Source organism: Platichthys flesus, chromosome 24 (assembly GCF_949316205.1).
Source record: "Platichthys flesus chromosome 24, fPlaFle2.1, whole genome shotgun sequence".
Lineage (NCBI taxonomy): Eukaryota > Metazoa > Chordata > Actinopteri > Pleuronectiformes > Pleuronectidae > Platichthys > Platichthys flesus.
This window is the reverse complement of record NC_084968.1, coordinates 4,396,931-4,414,355: the sequence shown is the minus strand read 5'-3', so window position 1 is coordinate 4,414,355 and position 17,425 is coordinate 4,396,931. Positions and strand designations below refer to the sequence as shown.

At 39.5% G+C, this 17,425-nt stretch overlaps 2 protein-coding genes and 1 pseudogene across 2 annotated transcripts; all 3 read left to right on the top strand.

Annotated features, from left to right (window-relative positions):
* The first annotated feature begins 5,065 nt into the window (after positions 1-5,065).
* Positions 5,066-6,849, top strand: LOC133950263 (uncharacterized). Its single transcript, XM_062384518.1, has 5 exons — positions 5,066-5,096; positions 5,513-5,869; positions 6,342-6,455; positions 6,535-6,569; positions 6,693-6,849. Exons 1-5 carry the CDS (start codon positions 5,066-5,068, stop codon positions 6,828-6,830), a joined length of 675 nt encoding a protein of 224 aa, XP_062240502.1. The 3' UTR covers positions 6,831-6,849.
* Positions 6,850-11,630: 4,781 nt separating this feature from the next.
* On the top strand, positions 11,631-14,370 carry LOC133949954 (uncharacterized). Its single transcript, XM_062384074.1, has 4 exons — positions 11,631-12,409; positions 13,056-13,169; positions 13,350-13,393; positions 13,512-14,370. Exons 1-4 carry the CDS (start codon positions 11,725-11,727, stop codon positions 13,629-13,631), a joined length of 963 nt encoding a protein of 320 aa, XP_062240058.1. The 5' UTR covers positions 11,631-11,724; the 3' UTR covers positions 13,632-14,370.
* Positions 14,371-15,357: 987 nt separating this feature from the next.
* LOC133950262 (uncharacterized) lies at positions 15,358-16,936 on the top strand (annotated as a pseudogene).
* Positions 16,937-17,425: the final 489 nt, after the last annotated feature.

The window sequence follows — 17,425 nt, the reverse complement described above, 5'->3', positions numbered from 1 at the left end:
TGTCTAAGACATTGCACATCTGCCACAACTACAGGAAGACTGGCCTTCAACTCGATGCACCATAACCACAAAAAACAATGCCTTGGTGTTTCCATTCAGTGACATCAATGGCCCCACCACAGCAGCGTTCTAATTCAGTGAGTTTAGCTTAACTTCTGATCTTAAATTGGCTTAATTTACCTTCCACATGAGTCTCAGCAGTTTAGGTTTTCACAGGATCGCCACATAGAGATTTAGTTTTTGATTGGAAAGATTTAAAATGATGGAACCAACATGCAGACTAGATTAAATACCAAATATGATTCAGTTGAGTTTACAGTCTCATGTATCGCCTAGAAACTTCTGCTGAAATGGTTCAGCTGTCTAAGGTAACAAACTACATCAGAACACAAATTATTTAAGCGTAAAAATACAATAAAAATAGTTTACGGCTAACATAGACGTCAAGCATTGAGTATACTAAAGCGCAAACTAGTACTTGATAAGAAAAGTATTACATGTTTATATCTTAAGGAATGTAATCTCTGCTGAAAGCTTTTTGATGGTGAAAGCATTTGTCTGCACCATAGTTTTTGGAGACAGGACGAAGCTGGAGTTTGATGGTGAGTCTCACGTGATAAATAGTGATCATTACTCCTTAGGTTAAAAGTGTGTGACGTCTCCTGTCCTCTGGCTCTCTGCAGGTGAGGTGGACTGGCTGGTGGTTTTCTTGAGTGCGAGTGTTCGACTGGCTTTCTCAATATGCATGATGAGGGTTACAGGTAAATGCTACTTTCTGTTCCTCATGATCCCAGTGATCATTATAAGACATTAAAAAGTAATTCTGACTTTTCAGATCCCCATGCTCCATCCTCCAAAATAAATGTAAAGGTAAAGATGAGCTGTTGTTTTACTGTTCAAACACTTTTGCACATTTTCTATCATGGCCAACAACATGACTGACTTTTTCTCATGTACAGGATGAGCAGAATGAAGATGACCCCTGCTACATTGCTCACAGGGAGATACAGATGAACAGATCCAGAGGACAGAGGGACGATACCTGGAGCGAATGTGTGTACTTGAGTGTGAGGCAGAAGAGCTGGACACCTTCTGTATTTTTCTCCATGTTTAATCAACACATTATTTCTTTACTGACATCAGAAAAGTCCTCTAAATTAGATTTTCACCTCCGTGTGAAACATGTGAAGCTTCAGCTTATTATCATCTAAATAAAACAAGTTTAATTTTATTTGTGAGTGCATGACTCATTTCTACTGTGTCTGTGCATTCAAAGTAGTTAACAGTGGACTACGTGCATCCTGCTGATGTGTGAGCTTTGTCATGAAGCCGAGCTTTCATTATTCACAGACCACAACTATCTGTTGAAAACATGGTGACCACATGTCCCATACAAGAACTTTTTTGTAATTTAGTTGTGGCCAGAAGTGTTAACACAACCTAGTGTACCAACCAAAAATATTATCTACTAAAGGGGCGGAGTCATTTGATGCTATCTTCACCTTTTTTAAGTGAGGACGTTGGGGACCTGAGGGATCTCTGAGCTGCATATCTCAAAACCTCAATATAGGTGTGCAGTGCTTAAAGCTACCACGAAAACAGATCATGCTCAAAAGTCCCCTCTGATCTATATCTCTAACCGAAGGATAAGACTTGCCACTTCTCAGTGTTTGGCTTTTGCTCTGACTCTCTGTGGTGGACAAGGTGAGAGCACTGTGACTGTGAGCAGGTTTCCGCTGGTGGGAATTGAAGCCCTGTCTCTAACACAGGAAGACTGAAGTGCTAAGCAAATTATCTTTACAAAGAAATTATGTGTGCAACGAAGGGAAAGACAAAGCCCTAACAGAGCAAACTGAAAGAGTTTGCAATGAAATGTAAAAACCGCGGTGGGAAGTATGGACAACAACCCAGAAAAGAGGATTCCTTTGTTGTGTAGCTATCAGTGAATATCGAGCACATCATACGTAACACGGCGTAAAAAGATGAAAAAGACAAGAGAGGGAGAACAACCAGTCTGGATTTGTTCTATAAGTTTGCAAATAACCCAATTTATGTTACTGCTAATATTTTATTTTTTATTTTATACAACTGATTACTATTATATAGTATGACCTGCGACAGGACCTCCCATTTTGTGTGTTTATTTTGGTTGTTGTAAGGCTATATACTGAACTGAATTAAAAAGCTTTTATTTTGAAAAGTTGACTGAAGCTGGTGTAATAGCCGACATGTACAGTCTGACAAACTAACCAGTAAAGTAAATGATTCAAACTTAGGAATCAATCACACAGGTGAAAGTAATACAGCAAATTCACATTACTATTCACACTGACTGTAAAATTGGAGACACAATCCGCTTTATCATGGATGCACAAGAGCTTCATTGTGTCACAAGCGAACAGCTCACTCCAAACATGCATGTTTAGAACAGGCACTGCACTTGTGTACAATATGTATACATGAAAGGCCAAAGAGAATTCTACATAGGTGGATAATTCAACTTTCTGTCACAAGGTGTAAGAGGCAACAACAGAAAAGTTCTCAGACCCTCTAGTTTGTTTGTGTCTCTCGGTTTGAAACAGGATGTCCCCAGATCAGTAGCTTGAGGTTGGTTTGTTCACTGCACCGTGAGGGAGGGTTAACAATCTGTAATCCATTTAAAGGCCAATTCCACCAACTTTACAAGTCTAATCAAGCATTGTTTTTTCTGGGATGTATATGCAAAATGTCTCCACCCTGATGATGTCACCTGGGTTTTCTCACGTTTGGTTTCTCCAGTGGTGTTTGAAGAAGTGATCAGCTCACATTGGTCGCTGTGAAGCAGCGTGGCGTCACGTGGCTGAAACAGAGAACAGGGACGACCACCTTAGGAGCCTCATGCACGATGAAGCATGAAGCTTCTACTTAAGATGTGACTTCATGTGGGGGAGAAATATGTTTATAAAGTCTGAATTAAACCTTTTGTTTTCTCTTCTCAAGGAGATGTTGCCTTCACCCAATAAGTTGTAGTCACAGATGGGCCTAAATCAGGGGTTTTCTACCGGGGGTCCGCGGCCCCCTGGTGGTCCGCGGCGGCATTGCACGTGTCCGCGAAATTCGCTTTGATATTTCAACACATTTCCAGATTACTCTTGAATTTCGTGAAAAATACTTAAAATAAGAAAAATATGTCTAATATTAAATATAGGTGATGAGGGGAACCTTTAAACCGGCTTTGGGCTAGAAACTGCCAGTAGTTCTCCCCGGTGCATGCGTGTTAAAGGTAGATTTAGAAGAGCGGTTGAGCTAGGTAAAACAAATATCAAGTCTTGGAGATGTAGTTTTTGGTTGATTGGAATTTATATTTTCCCAAAAAGAAGGCCCAAAAGGGGAGAATTAATAATGAAAATATTAAATAAAAAAAAAGAGCGAAAAACTACTAGTTTTAATAATACAAATAAATTGGCATAATAAGCAAAAAAATGAATTGCAATAACAGTCAACTTTACCACGTTCGCTGGTTGAGAAACAAGTTCTTAGGAGAGCTCAATGACTTACGTCTATCCAGTAGCAGTTCTCCCGACAGAATGAATAGACATGCTTAAATCGGGCATAAGCACGCCCCAATTGTTTGTTTGATATTGTATGATTATCATTTGTGACATATTCTGCATTACTTTGTCATCTTCCTCTTCAGTTGTAGCCCCAGCTTCTGTTGATTGTTATTGATCACCGTTACTTTAACGTTCTCTCAACATGTCAGCTACATGTCTGTACATTAAGTCATGAACGTTATATTTTGACGTACATTTGGTTCTGAAATGCAGTACAACTACAAAATGCATTATAATTTTGTTTTCAATTCTTAAGCACTGAAAATCAACCTTTTTGTTATTTTTTACAGAGATTTTTCTAGATTTGTTTGAGGTTTTTAAATAAAACCAACATGGAAAATCAAATTTTAAAACTTCCTTCTATCCACATGCATGCACGCAAACACACACAGGTAGGCAAGCGCGCGCATATGCACATCAGTGGGCCGCGGATTATTTTGTAGTCCCAATGGTGGTCCCTGGGAAAATACAGTTAAAAACCCCTGGCATAAATTAATGAAAAATGTCTTAAACTTCTGCGTTTCTATTTTCTTGTTTAACCACTTTGACTTATTGTTTTCTAACTGAAAATTTTACAATTAAACAGCAATTGCATGCTACTACTTATTGAAGAGCCATGAATTATTATGATATTTCTTAACTGTGATGGAAGCTTTAAAGATTAAGTGTTTAGAATTTATCTACTGGTGAAGTCGCATGTTGCAGATGGATACCCCTCACCTCACCCTCCCCTTCCTAATATGAAAGAGAACCTGTGGTAGCTTCAGTTGTTCTAAAAACTCAAAAAGTCTGGGCTACAGTAAAAGCATGGCGGACTCCGTAGAGAGGACCCACTCCTGATAGTATTCAAAGTATTTGAATATATAAAGGACCCATTCTAGGATAAAGAAAAGAACAATTTGTACAATTTAGATGAAACACAAAAGTGAAAACATCAGTAGGATTATTTTATATTCACTTTCTGCCAATAGATCCCTTTCCCCCAAATCTTACACACTGAACCTTTAATTGGTTCTCATCTGTGCCGTTTGGTCGTCTGGGACCAGCAACTCGCTTCATTGCTTGCTTTTTTTTTCATTACGGACTATTTGACTGATTCACGTAAAATAAAGACATTTTTCTCACAATATAAGAACTTTATTTTCATAAAGTTAAGACTTTTTCTCTCCTAAATCTCACCTTGACTCTCGAACATTTAAATGAAAGTTACTCTTAATCTGACACATCACCATGAAAACTGTTTGGCAAATAGAAACCTTCTTGAAAAACTGTGCAGGCATTTGGAAATAAAAGTTCACATTTAGAAAGTGGATAATATATAATAAGATCCTCTGCGACATGCATCAAATACGTGATGACAGTCCTGTGTATTGTCAGCCTGTTCCCCGCCTCTTTACACTGAGACCACTTGTCTTTGAAACACAGTTCAGTGACGAACATTACAGCAGTGCTGTCGCACCATGCGCACGACGATGAACTTCACCCTCCTGTCAGTTTTACTCTGTATCCTCAGTAAGTACATCTATTTTTTCTCAATATATCAACAGCCAACTTTTATGATGTTTAATGGTTTAGATCTTGCCCTAGTTTTATTGTCCTTCATCCACTTTGTTATTAGGCCTCTATTACTTCTGCAGTATCTGTAGGACCTAGTGTTTAGACAAAACAGCGGTTAGCCTAAGACAGATAGAGAGACACTCCACAAATTGACTAATGATATGTAGCAAATTGACTCATGCTGTGTAGCCATCTTGACTTTCAAAACATATCATACTCCTTTCTCCCCCGATACATCAGGTAAAATGACAATTCATATTTCTGACATGATCCGTCTCCAGAAAAAACTTCACCCCGCAAGATTTCCCTTGCAACAACCTCTCCAACCAAAACTAAAAATGTCAGAATCTTGTTTGTTTCAGGTTGGATCTCTGTCTCACGAGGTGAATTTCACGTTGTGGAGGTCCAGACCGGTGAAGAGGTCACGCTAATGTGTACCAACTACACCAGTTCCCCCTCTGACATATCATGGTTCAGGCTGAAAAATGGATCCAACACCAGCCCCATCTCCTCCATGCTCTCCCTTGACAGAAATGCATCGTACTTCGATGGGTTTGAAGAAGAAAAGTTCAACATGACGTCCAACGTCAGTAACGTCTTTCTCCAAATCAAACAAGTGGATTTATCTGACTCTGGACTCTATATATGTGGCTATAACATGGGCAGAGACTTCAGAAAATCCCCAGCAGTTTACAGCGCAACATATTTAAAGGTTAAAGGTAAGATCGCTGCAGCGTTTTGTCTGTGTTTCGTTATAGGGGAAATAGATTTTATGCCGTCTTGAAAAAAGAGCTGGTCTGAACTAACTACACGACAGTTCCTTCGTCGCCACCTAGTGGCTGGCTGCCATATAGGTCTTAAACTTTGACTCCTCCGTGTTAGTGGATGGCACATGGAGCACACTAGAAGGTTAAAATACACGTAAAATTAGAATTTCTTGTTTGTTTTATACAACGTTAGCAGGTAATAATAAAATTATTAAATGGCCCCTCATGTTAGCAAATTGGACATGGATCAAAATACGATAGATGGTTTCTGTCATTTGAGGTATTTGTAATCACACTGATGTATGCTCAAGTGTTTTATTATTTATAATCTGATGCTATAAGAAAACGAGGTGAATAGTAGAAGTGGAGTCCATCTTTATACAAAGTCTTTGGTCTCAACGCTCAAAAATGTATCTTTGTTTAGAAAAGTCTGTTGAACAAGCAAATCTGACCATCGAGATCCTCATGGGCGGTCTGATTATCGTCCTCATTATAATCATCATCGCTCTGGTGCTTAAAATCTGGAAACTTCTTACAGGTATTTATGTGTTTTTATTCCAACTTTGCCAATACAACGCTCCCTGACTCCTGACCAGATGTATGTTTCTGTCATTTAGCACATAAAGAGGCACTGCATCCACAAGACAGTAAGGTAATCAAACTTGAACCAAGGATTAACATTGATCCAAGTCTTTCAGTCATCAAGTAGTGGTTTTATGTAATGCCACACAGGCAGCTCAGGGTGATATAAGTCATTGAATACTTCCATTTACAGAATGTGGGCTCTGATGACCTGAACTACGCAGGACTGAGTTTCCTTCCAAGAGCAGAGCGGAGCAGAAGGCCTGCTAGAGAGAGAGAGCCGGAGCCTAATGTTGTCTACGCCACCACCATGCAGTCAAGAAACCACTGAAACTGAAGCTCAGAGAGGAACTGAGGCGTTGTCGTCAGTCTGCTGTTTGTGGATGGGAGCAGTTACCATCACTGTGACAAGATGTTGTGAAAAATAATTGTGATATCTGTGCCACAATTTTATATCTTACTTAAACTCTTTATCTTCTCGTTGTGCATGTGTATCTTGGTGCAAAAGAAAAAAGCCAAAAGTTGGAAAAGATGTTGACTGTCCAGAGTTCTTTTTTTGTCACCAGACTTTCTGCAGTGTTTGCCTTTCATACATGAAAAAAACAGCAGGAGATTTTCCATTCATATTGTATATCAAGCAGTATTGTTGTAATCATAAACCACGATCAGCTGCCATGAAGAACACGATCCACCCCCACTATCTAATATCAGTGTCCCCCTTCACGATCACGATCCATCACCACGATTAGATGCCACCATGATCCACATTTTCATTTAAATTAAAATGTATTACCACCTTCACCCAGATGGAATTCTGCAGTCTGGTTGAACACCACATGTTTGACAGGAAGCGACAGAACAGTCAAGGGTAAGGGTCAAAGGTTGTCTGACTCTGACTAGTTCACTGCTACAGATTCGTTTCAGAAACACATCAGCTGCTGCGTCAATATTGCTGCCATTTGCTTCAGCCCCTCCACCACCCCAGCATCCACCTGTACGCTCCCATGAGGGTTATGAGTGTTTGTTCATCACTTCAATCATATTTATGTAATAATATCTGGGGGAGTGAATAAGTCAGAGCCTATAGACACCAAACAATGACCTGTTCTACTGCTGCAATAAATATTTGAAAGCGAGTTGTCTGACAGAACTTCATTTAATCCCCTGCGTGTCTAAGACATCGCACATCTGCCACAACGACAGGAAGACTGGTCTTCAACCCGATGCACCATAACCACAAACAACAATGCCTTGGTGTTTCCATTCAGTGACATCAATGGCCCCACCACAGCAGTGTTCTTATTCAGTGAGCTTAGCTTAACTTGTGATCTTAAATTGGCTTCATTTACCTTCCACATGAGTCTCAGCAGTTTAGGTTTTCACAAGATCGCCACGTAGATTTAGTTATCGATGGAAAGATTTAAAATGATGGAACCAACGTGCAGACTAGATTAAATACCAAAGAGGATTCAGTTGAGTTTACAGTCACATGTATCCCCTAGAAACTGCTGCTGAGATGGTTCAGCTGTCTAAGGTTACAAACCACATCAGAACACTAATTGTTCAAACTTAAAAATACAATTAAAAAAATGTTTATCCTAACTTAGATGTCAAGCATTAAAAATACTGGGTACTTCTCATTGTAATATACCACGCCATATATTTCCCTCTCGCCAATCGTACGGACGGGCAGGATGAACAGCTCGTCTAGGGGGAGGGGGCGGCAGAGGAGGGGCTGGGCAGCCGGGGGGCATATGGCCAGTCATGACTGACTGTTTCTCATGTGCAGGATGAGCAGGATGAAGACGACCCCTGCTACATTGCTCACAGGGAGATACAGAGGAACAGATCCAGAGGACAGAGGGATGATACCTGGAGTGAATGTGTGTACTTGAGTGTGAGGCAGTAGAGCTGGACACCTTCTGTATTTGTCTCTGTGTTTAATCACCACATTATGTATTTACTGACATCAGAACAGTCCTGTAAATTAGATTTTCACCTCCGTGTGAAACATTTAAAGCTTCAGCTTATTATCATGTAAATAAAACAAGTTAAATTTGCATTTGTGTGTGCATGACTCATTTCTACTGTGTCTGTGCATTCAAAGTAGTGCAGGTAACAGTGGACTACGTGCATCCTGCTGAAGCGTGACCTTTCTCATGAAGCCGAGCTTTCAATATTCACAGACCACAGCTATCTGCTGGAAACATGGTGACCAAATGTCACATACAAGAATTTTTTTTTTTTATTTACTTGTGACCAAAAGTGTTAACACAACCTCATATTGCTTTAGTAAGGTTTGTATGACTTACTATCATCGTCTGTACCAACCAAAATGTTACCTACTAAAGGGGCGGGTTCATTTGCTACAGGCTTATACACATTATGACATTAGACTGTATATAAAGCCTGGTCATAAACACACATATATGTATATATATATACCTTCTGAATAATATAACCTTTTGTGTGAATTATATCGAGAGTCATCAGCTCCCCCAAAACAAATCCACAGGTGACCCTTATCTCAATGATCCATTAATGGCCTTTCAAACTTCCTATTACTGTTTAAATTATCTTTTCAGAACAATATCCTAATTCGTCTCTATGTGTGTTTTTTTTGGACTCAGGGTTACCGGGATACAGACGACCTTCACTATGCTTGTTCTTTGAATATTAACTTCCCTAACAGGTCGAGACGACAGAGGGACAACAGACAAGCTGAATTAGTATACTCATCATAAAGCAGTGAAAGTGTGCAGTGCAGGAAACCAGAAATGATGTTGTCGCACCTACAAGCTTTTTATACTAATACTGTCGTGTCCATAGTAAACCTGCCTGTTTGGAATGGACTGTTTTCTTGTCCTGTGTTAACGCTCCGATGCTACTTCAGATATATTCCTTGTAATTAGTGAGTCTTCCTCAAACACTTCTACAATGTAATGTCCCTTATTCATCCTACCTGGTCTATCTCCACAAAGATTTCATACTTTCATACTGATGGGCCTTGGTTCCAATGTGTGCTCTTCAAAGTGCCACTCTAGTTGTTCTCTTAAACATATTGTAATGGCAGCATCATACATTCACATTTTGTACATTTCCAGAAAATAAAATACAGGAAAACATTTTCCATGCCACTGATTGAGAGTGATAATAAAGTGCTGTGGTTTGTTTTTCCTCAGTACTGCATCATGACTCAATCTCAATGAAGTGATGGACACATTTACTTTAGTACTTCTGTTCTAACTAAGTCAATAGAGTCACCCCACATCCAGTTCACTGCATCTTGAATACGACTTTTGTTGTTGTCTTTTGTCACAAACTAGAATCTCAAGCAGCTGCAGCACCTCTCAATATGGAGGTAAGTGTTAGTGTTGCACTACTTTAGTAGCTTTGAATTTCTAAGGCACACTTTTATGAATGTTTTTAGCTATAAACTAAATTGGATGAATGTTCTTTAATGAAATACATTAATGCTGGTTTCAATATAACATGTTACGTTTAGACACACGTCCTCCTAATAAGGCAAATTACTCTTTTATTTTTAATTAGCAGGGTCATGAAGTTGCAAACAACCCACTGTCAGATTCGGTTAGGCAACTGGCCCCAGGATGCAGCGTTTAAAATAAAGGTGTCCTTTGATGGCCAACAGAAAAAACAACAAACAAAAGAGAATCTCTAAAAGTCAAAAGAAAAAAAAAGAAACACAGGGGAAAACACTGGAAGCTTACGAGAAGAACAGAAGAAGCGAGCACAGGAGATGAAGCATATAGACAGGATAGGAGATCATGGCAGGCAGTAAGACAGATACTAGGACAGGGCATAACGACAAGCACAAGCGATCAGGACAAACATACAACAACACACCGACAAAAGGAAGCACAGAGACCTATATACACACAAAGAAGGCAGGGGCAATTGAACACAGGTTGAACACATGAGGACTGGAGCAGGCAATCACAGAGACAGGAAGTGAAAAAAGAAAACACTCTAGGAGCAGGGCCTACAAAACAAAACAGGAAACAGAACACAGGGAGTGGGAAAACCAGGGACACAGAAACAACAACACATACAAACATAAACACAAGGATAAACATGAAACACAAGGAGGTACTAAGGAACTGAAAACACTCGGAACTGACATGTGAGGATCTGTATTTAGCCTCCGTGTGGTCAAAATAACGTCTGCTCTCTTTGACTGTGCACTTTCAATCAGGAAGTCTCTGCAGTGTCCTCACTACACCCCAGCAGACTACTTCAAGTGAACAACAGAAGTTGACAGAAAACTAAATCAGCAATGCTCTCATCCAGCAATGTTAATGTTACTCTTATGTTAGAATTGTTACCTCCACTGAGGAGGTTATGTTTTCACCCCTGTCTTGGCTGCTTGGCTGCTTGGGAGGAGGACAGGACATGGGCCAAGAAACAACCCATTCAATTGAGGTGCAGATCTGGAAAAAAGGGGCTGATCCAGGATTTCATCATCACTTCTCTTCATTGCCTAAATTGTAGAGTAGTAGAACATTTTAGAGTTTAGTCCATGATTTTATTTTAGACTTCAGACTTTTTGATACCATGTGGTCCCTGTTGTTACCTCAGGTCCAGGGCAAAGGCCCTAATAACCATTCCACATTCCCGGCTTCAGCACCAAAGGGGACCAAGTCTTTTCGGTTAGAGCCCCCCCTCTTTGACAGACAGATCTCCATCGGTAGATTGTTCAAACCTCTTTAAAGATACATTTTGTAAATGTGCTGTCTTAGTCCTTCGGGTCTGACTTCACCTCTAACTTTTATTGATATATTTTAATCTCTGTCCGATCTTACCTACTGTTTGTTATTTATTCATGCTAGACTATGTATTTTTTTCACAACTTTTTCTAATCTTTAACATTTTTATCCAGTGATACTGTGACTCTTTTCAACGAAAAAAGATTAATATCAAAGGTGGCAGTGATCATGTGATCAGTGTTACCCTGCTGGCCAATCAACACAAGTCTTTACTCTGAAGAGAGGAGAAGTGTCGGGCTGTTTGTCATTCAACACGACGATTTCAACATGAAGACATCTCCGGAGTTCGTTCTCTACCTGACATGTTTCTTCTTGGTGAAAATGGGTGAGTTGTGTGTTTTTTAAATATTCAGTCAGTCCTGATGCTGATTACCATTTCATTTTTGTCACATAACATTAACAGTTATTTAGCTTTTCTCCTTTTTCTCCTCAGTTCAGATGCATCAATTTATCTTGTCTCCTCAAGTCAGTGGATTTATATCAGCTGATGTTGGAGACAACTTGACTTTGCAATGTTTCTATGAGGGGGATGAAAAAAAAATTTATTGGTACAAACAAACACCAGGACAGAAACCTCGAATTATCTCAGTGACGTACAAATCTGCTAAAAGTAATCTGTTATTGAGAGAATTCAAGGACAATCACCGCTTCACTGCGGAAACTATGGGTAATGCGAGTCACCTAAATATCTCAGATCTGCAGCTTTCAGACTCAGCTACTTACTACTGTTTACAGAGTCGTTTACATGTGCTTGAGTTTATGGAGGTCGTCACTGTCAGTGTGAAAGGTTCAGGGTCTAACATCCAGGCTCTGGTGCATCAGTCTGAGAGCATCCAGCCAGGAGGCTCTGTGACTCTCAGCTGTACAGTTCACACTGGGACCTGTGATGGAGAACACAGTGTTTACTGGTTCAAGAACTCTGAAGAACCTCAGCCAGGACTCATTTACACCCAGAGAGACAGGAACCATCGGTGCGAGAGGAAACCTGACACACAGACACACACCTGTGTCTACAACTTGTCAATGGAGAGACTGAACCGTTCTCATGCTGGGACCTACTACTGTGCTGTCGCTGCATGTGGACACATTGTGTTTGGAGACGGGACCAAGCTGGAGTTTGATGGTGAGTCTCTACCAGAGACTGTCTCAATTAATGAATAGTGACAGCTACGTAGAAAGAGACAGGACTTTGGTGAAATACTGTACAGCAATAAATTGAAACAGTAACCCAGTTGGTCCTGTCTGAATGTCCCCACTGAGGGTGACCCAATAAGGCTTCACCACCAGTGAACACCACGACTAAATAGATTTTTTTTATTGATGATTATTATTGTATTTGCTATTACTGATGATAGCGATGATCATAGTAATGATTATAATTTCATTATAAATTATATTTATTACGTATTAGTACAACTTTTCTTCTTTATTTTTTCTCCAAGATAATATTATAATTACTATAATTATTATTATATCGGTGAGATAATCTTTTATAATAAGATCATTTTAAAAGGGGTCTGATTATTATAAATGTAAGATTATTAGTATTTTTATTATAATTATTAAAAATATTTGTTCTTTTCATATAGAAAACAAACAAACACACGCACACACACACAAACACATTGCTTTGTCATTCCGTTCTGTTAACTGTCCTGTATTCACTGTTCTTGTCCTCTTTGTTTTGTTCTGTCAATGTCTTGTCTCTTGTCTTGCAAAATTAAATGACAATTTTAAAGAAAGAATTACTCAAACATCTCCTGTTGCAGATGAAGTGAACTGGCTGGTGTATTTCCTGAGTGGAGCTTTGGGATTCACCATCAGCCTTTTATTGGCTGTGTTACTGTACAAGATAAACAAGAGAAGATGCTGGAGATGTTCAGGTAACCACTCATCTCCAACTTATTAAAAGTGGATTATGAGAAGCAAACTCCTCAATTGAACATGTACAACATAAGACTAGTTAAGAAGTAAACCCAGGTTAAGAGGTAAATGCACCTAACAGTTCATAATAGAACAGAAGAGTGACTAAGTCTTTGTCTTTGTATGTGTTTCATAACCAGAGTCTCGTACACAACCATCATCTCCCTCCACAACAAATGCAGAGGTAAATACAATCTTTTTAAGTGTGAAATTTACATTTGACAATAAAAGAAGTATTTTTTATTATATTATTATCTTTTTTTATCAGGAGCTATCTTGATGTTCTTGTATGTTTTTTCTAGAGCAACCAACATGCAGAGGACCTCCATTATGCTGCAGTAAATGTGAACGTGGCCAGCAGATCAAGACGACAGAGGAACAACACAAAGGATGAATGTGTGTACTCAATAGTTAAACTTTAGAATTGTGTTTTTTAGAACGATCTATGTTTGAGATGAGGGATTTCTCAGTCTGTCTTTAGAGGTGGAGCATAATGCTTGTCTGTAATGCTTGTTTACCCTTTTTCTTATTATAAATGGGGACTTTTTTGTGATTAATGATAAAATACAACTTGTGATGTAATTACACTTTATTACACTTTATGGTTAGACAATGTATGTGGGGGTTTGGGGGGGCAATGTTTGGACAGTTGCATTTGGTCGTTGATGGAATGACACTTTGACTATGACATTAGGAAAACAATGATTAAACTTCTTGTAATAAAAGTCGAATGAAGGGTATTACTCATACAGCAGGTGCTTTAATATGTTGACAGCCTCACTTTATGGAAACAAAACATGAGTCCAGATGATGTAAATCATTAAATTACGTATGTTTTAAGCTGCAGTTTAGGTCAGGGTAAAGGTTGGAGTTAAAGACAACTCACGGTAACGTCCTCTGAAATCATGGAGACATGTGGCGGACCACATCCAACACTTCAACGTTGAATTTCACTTTTTTCGTAGGAGTTGTAGTCCTCTCGTTTTGTTTTGTATTTTATTTAGATACTGATTCTATAGACACAAGGAGAAGTATTTTGATTTAATGGCCCATTGCATTGTTGGTCCAGATCTTCCCATATTTTTTTTATGTTTTTTTTTGTCAGGCCTCCACACTCTCTCATATTAATATTACATTTGTTTATACTTTGGTTATCTGAATAAATCCTTTGTTGAATTTGGCGTGTCGTCCTCTTTAATATGTTGCGGCAACTGGACTGACCCAAATTTAAAATTATGCTGTTATGGCCATAACATTTGGATACTTAGGTCTCCCACTTCATGCTCTTAAGTCTCTCTCACACACATACAGAGACACACACACATATATAGTCCATTGTTGTCTTGTGTTTGTTATAGTCAACTATCATGCTTTGAACATTCTTCTTTACTTCCATGGCAGGAATATATGTGAATAAAAAACAGAATGAGACTTACTGTGTGAACATATGGAGCCAAATCCAGCCCAAAAGGTTTGATTATTTGAAAAGAAAGAAGTGAAAGTTTTGATTGCAGGGATTTTGATTTTTAAGGTGCAGAGCTCATTCAGAGTGTCTGTTACTGTTGAACATTTTTCTAATCCTTCCATCCAGATAAGACACAACTAGTTCGTGATTTTATCTACATGAGCACAAAAAATTAAGAAGCACACATCTTGCGTGTGTCTTGACAAAAACATCAGATACATTCAACAACTTCTAACATCAACCGGTTCAGCCAAAGCCTGTTTTTTGAAGTCTCATCTCGTGAGACGTCTCAGACTTTTTATTTAGGCCACCTCTCCCCACCCCTTCATTGATTCACGTCAGACGATTCAGTAGGTTTTTAATAGTGATTGAAACAAATTGTAACTCACAAACTGCAGAAGCCATATAAGTCTCACACACACTGAAATGTATTGAGATAAATAACATATTCCTCAATAAGTCTGAATCAAAGTCCCTCCTGAAAACATATACAGTAGTATTTTCCAATTCTGCCTCACTCACTGTATCTCTGAACAAATCTTCTCGTGGACCAGAAATGTGGGGCAGTCTTGTGTCTGAAAAGTAGAGAAGGTGTAGAGATCTTCTCCATTAAGCACAGCAACTCCAACAAAATGAACGATCTGACCTTTGCTCTGTGCGTGGCATGTCTGCTCTTGGTGAGAATGGGTAAGTTGTTTCTTTTTTGAGGGCACCAGTGAGGTCACAATTTAACCTTCAATTCTCTGCCATGCGTTACCGTAATATCACTGTCCATTTTCTCCTCAGCTGATGTGACACCATCTTCACGCTTTAAATCAGCTAAAGTTGGTGAAGACGTGACTTTGGACTGCTTCTATGACGATGATTCTACAGTGATGCAAAACTGGTTCAAACAGATTCTGGGACAGAAACCAAAGATCATGTCTAAGTTCTATAAGCACGACAGCGATGATGAAAAGGACAAACTGACTGGTGAATTTAGGAATGATACGCGCTTTAAACTGGAAATTACCACAGGTAAAAATCATTTGAAGATCTCCGACGTGCAAATTTCAGACTCTTACAACTTACTTCTGCATAACAGGCTTTTTATACACGTATGAGTTCAAGGAGAGCATCACTCTCAGTGTGAAAGGTTCAGAGTCTAACATCCAGGCTGTGGTGCATCAGTCTGAGAGCATCCAGCCAGGAGGCTCTGTGACTCTCAGCTGTACAGTTCACACTGGGACCTGTGATGGAGAACACAGTGTTTACTGGTTCAAAAGCTCTGAAGAAACTCAGCCAGGACTCATTTACACCCACGGAGACAGGAACCATCAGTGTGAGAGGAAACCCGACACACAGACACACACCTGTGTCTACAACTTGTCAATGGAGAGACTGAACCGTTCTCATGCTGGGACCTACTACTGTGCTGTCGCTGCATGTGGACAGATTGTGTTTGGAGACGGGACCAAAGTGGACTTTGAAGGTAACTAGAATTTCAGCCAAGATTGTGACAATTGTTAAATAGTGGTGTAAAGCTCAGTAATGTCTCCTGATGTCTGGCTCTCTGCAGAGGTGTTATTATTATTATTATTATTACATGTCATTTAGCTGACGCTTTTGTCCAAAGCGACTTACAATTAGTAAACTCAACATTCATGAGGGGCTATTCAGGGGTTCAGTATCTGGGGATTCGAACCGGCAACCTTCTTGTCGCTCTATCCCCTAGGCCACGCTCCCCCCATGTGTTGGACTATCTTCCCTTGGTGTATATCCTGAGTGCGACCTCGGCAATCACCACCCTGCTGAGTGTTCTACTGGCTTTCTCAATATGCATGATGAGGGTTATAGGTAAATGCAACTATCTGTTCCTCATGATCCCAGTGATCATTATATGACATTAAAAAGTCTTTCTGTCTTTTCAGATCCCCATACTCCATCCTCTAAAATAAATGCAAAGGTAGAGATGAGCTGTTGTGTTACTGTTCAAACACTTGTGCACATTGTCTGTCATGGCCAACAACATGACTGACTGTTTCTCATGCACAGGATGAGCAGGATGAAGACGACCCCTGCTACATTGCTCACATGGAGATACAGATGAACAGATCCAGAGGACAGAGGGATGATACCTGGAGTGAATGTGTGTACTTGAGTGTGAGGCAGTAGAGCTGGACACCTTCTGTATTTGTCTCTGTGTTTAATCACCACATTATGTCTTTACTGACATCAGAACAGTCCTGTAAATTAGATTTTTACCTCCGTGTGAAACATGTGAAGCTTCACCTTATTATCATCTAAATTAAAAAAGTTAAATTTTATTTGTGTGTGCATGTTTCATTTCTACTGTGTCTGCGCATTCAATGTAGTGCAGGTAACAGTGAACAATGTGCATCCTGCTGAAGTGTGAGCTTTGTCATGAAGTCAAGCTTTCATTATTCACACACCACACCTATCTGTTGGAAACATGGTGACCACATGTCACATACAAGCAGTTTTTTGTGATTTAGTTGTGGCCAGAAGTGTTAACACAAACTAATGTACCAGCCAAAAATGTTATCTACTAAAGGGGCGGAGTCATTTGATGCTATCTTCACCTATCTGAAGTGAGGACGTTGGGGGCCACAGGGATCTCAGAGATGCATATCTCAAAATCTCAATATAGGTGTGAAGTGCTAAAGCAACCACGAAAAAAATAAAATCAGATCATGCTCAAAAGTCCCCTCTGATCTATAACTTCCTCGAACCGAAAACATAAACGGACGG

What these genes read in the sequence shown, in the direction of transcription:
- LOC133950263 (XM_062384518.1), top strand. Translation starts at nt 5,066, where the DNA reads ATGAACTTCACCCTCCTGTCAGTTTTACTCT. An exon ending in CCTCCTGTCAGTTTTACTCT is followed by an intron (nt 5,097 to 5,512) that starts GTATCCTCAGTA and finishes TGTTTGTTTCAG; the next exon opens with GTTGGATCTCTGTCTCACGA. An exon ending in TGCATCCACAAGACAGTAAG is followed by an intron (nt 6,570 to 6,692) that starts GTAATCAAACTT and finishes TTCCATTTACAG; the next exon opens with AATGTGGGCTCTGATGACCT.
- LOC133949954 (XM_062384074.1), top strand. Translation starts at nt 11,725, where the DNA reads ATGCATCAATTTATCTTGTCTCCTCAAGTCAGTGGATTTATATCAGCT. An exon ending in GACCAAGCTGGAGTTTGATG is followed by an intron (nt 12,410 to 13,055) that starts GTGAGTCTCTAC and finishes CTCCTGTTGCAG; the next exon opens with ATGAAGTGAACTGGCTGGTG. An exon ending in AAGATGCTGGAGATGTTCAG is followed by an intron (nt 13,170 to 13,349) that starts GTAACCACTCAT and finishes TTTCATAACCAG; the next exon opens with AGTCTCGTACACAACCATCA.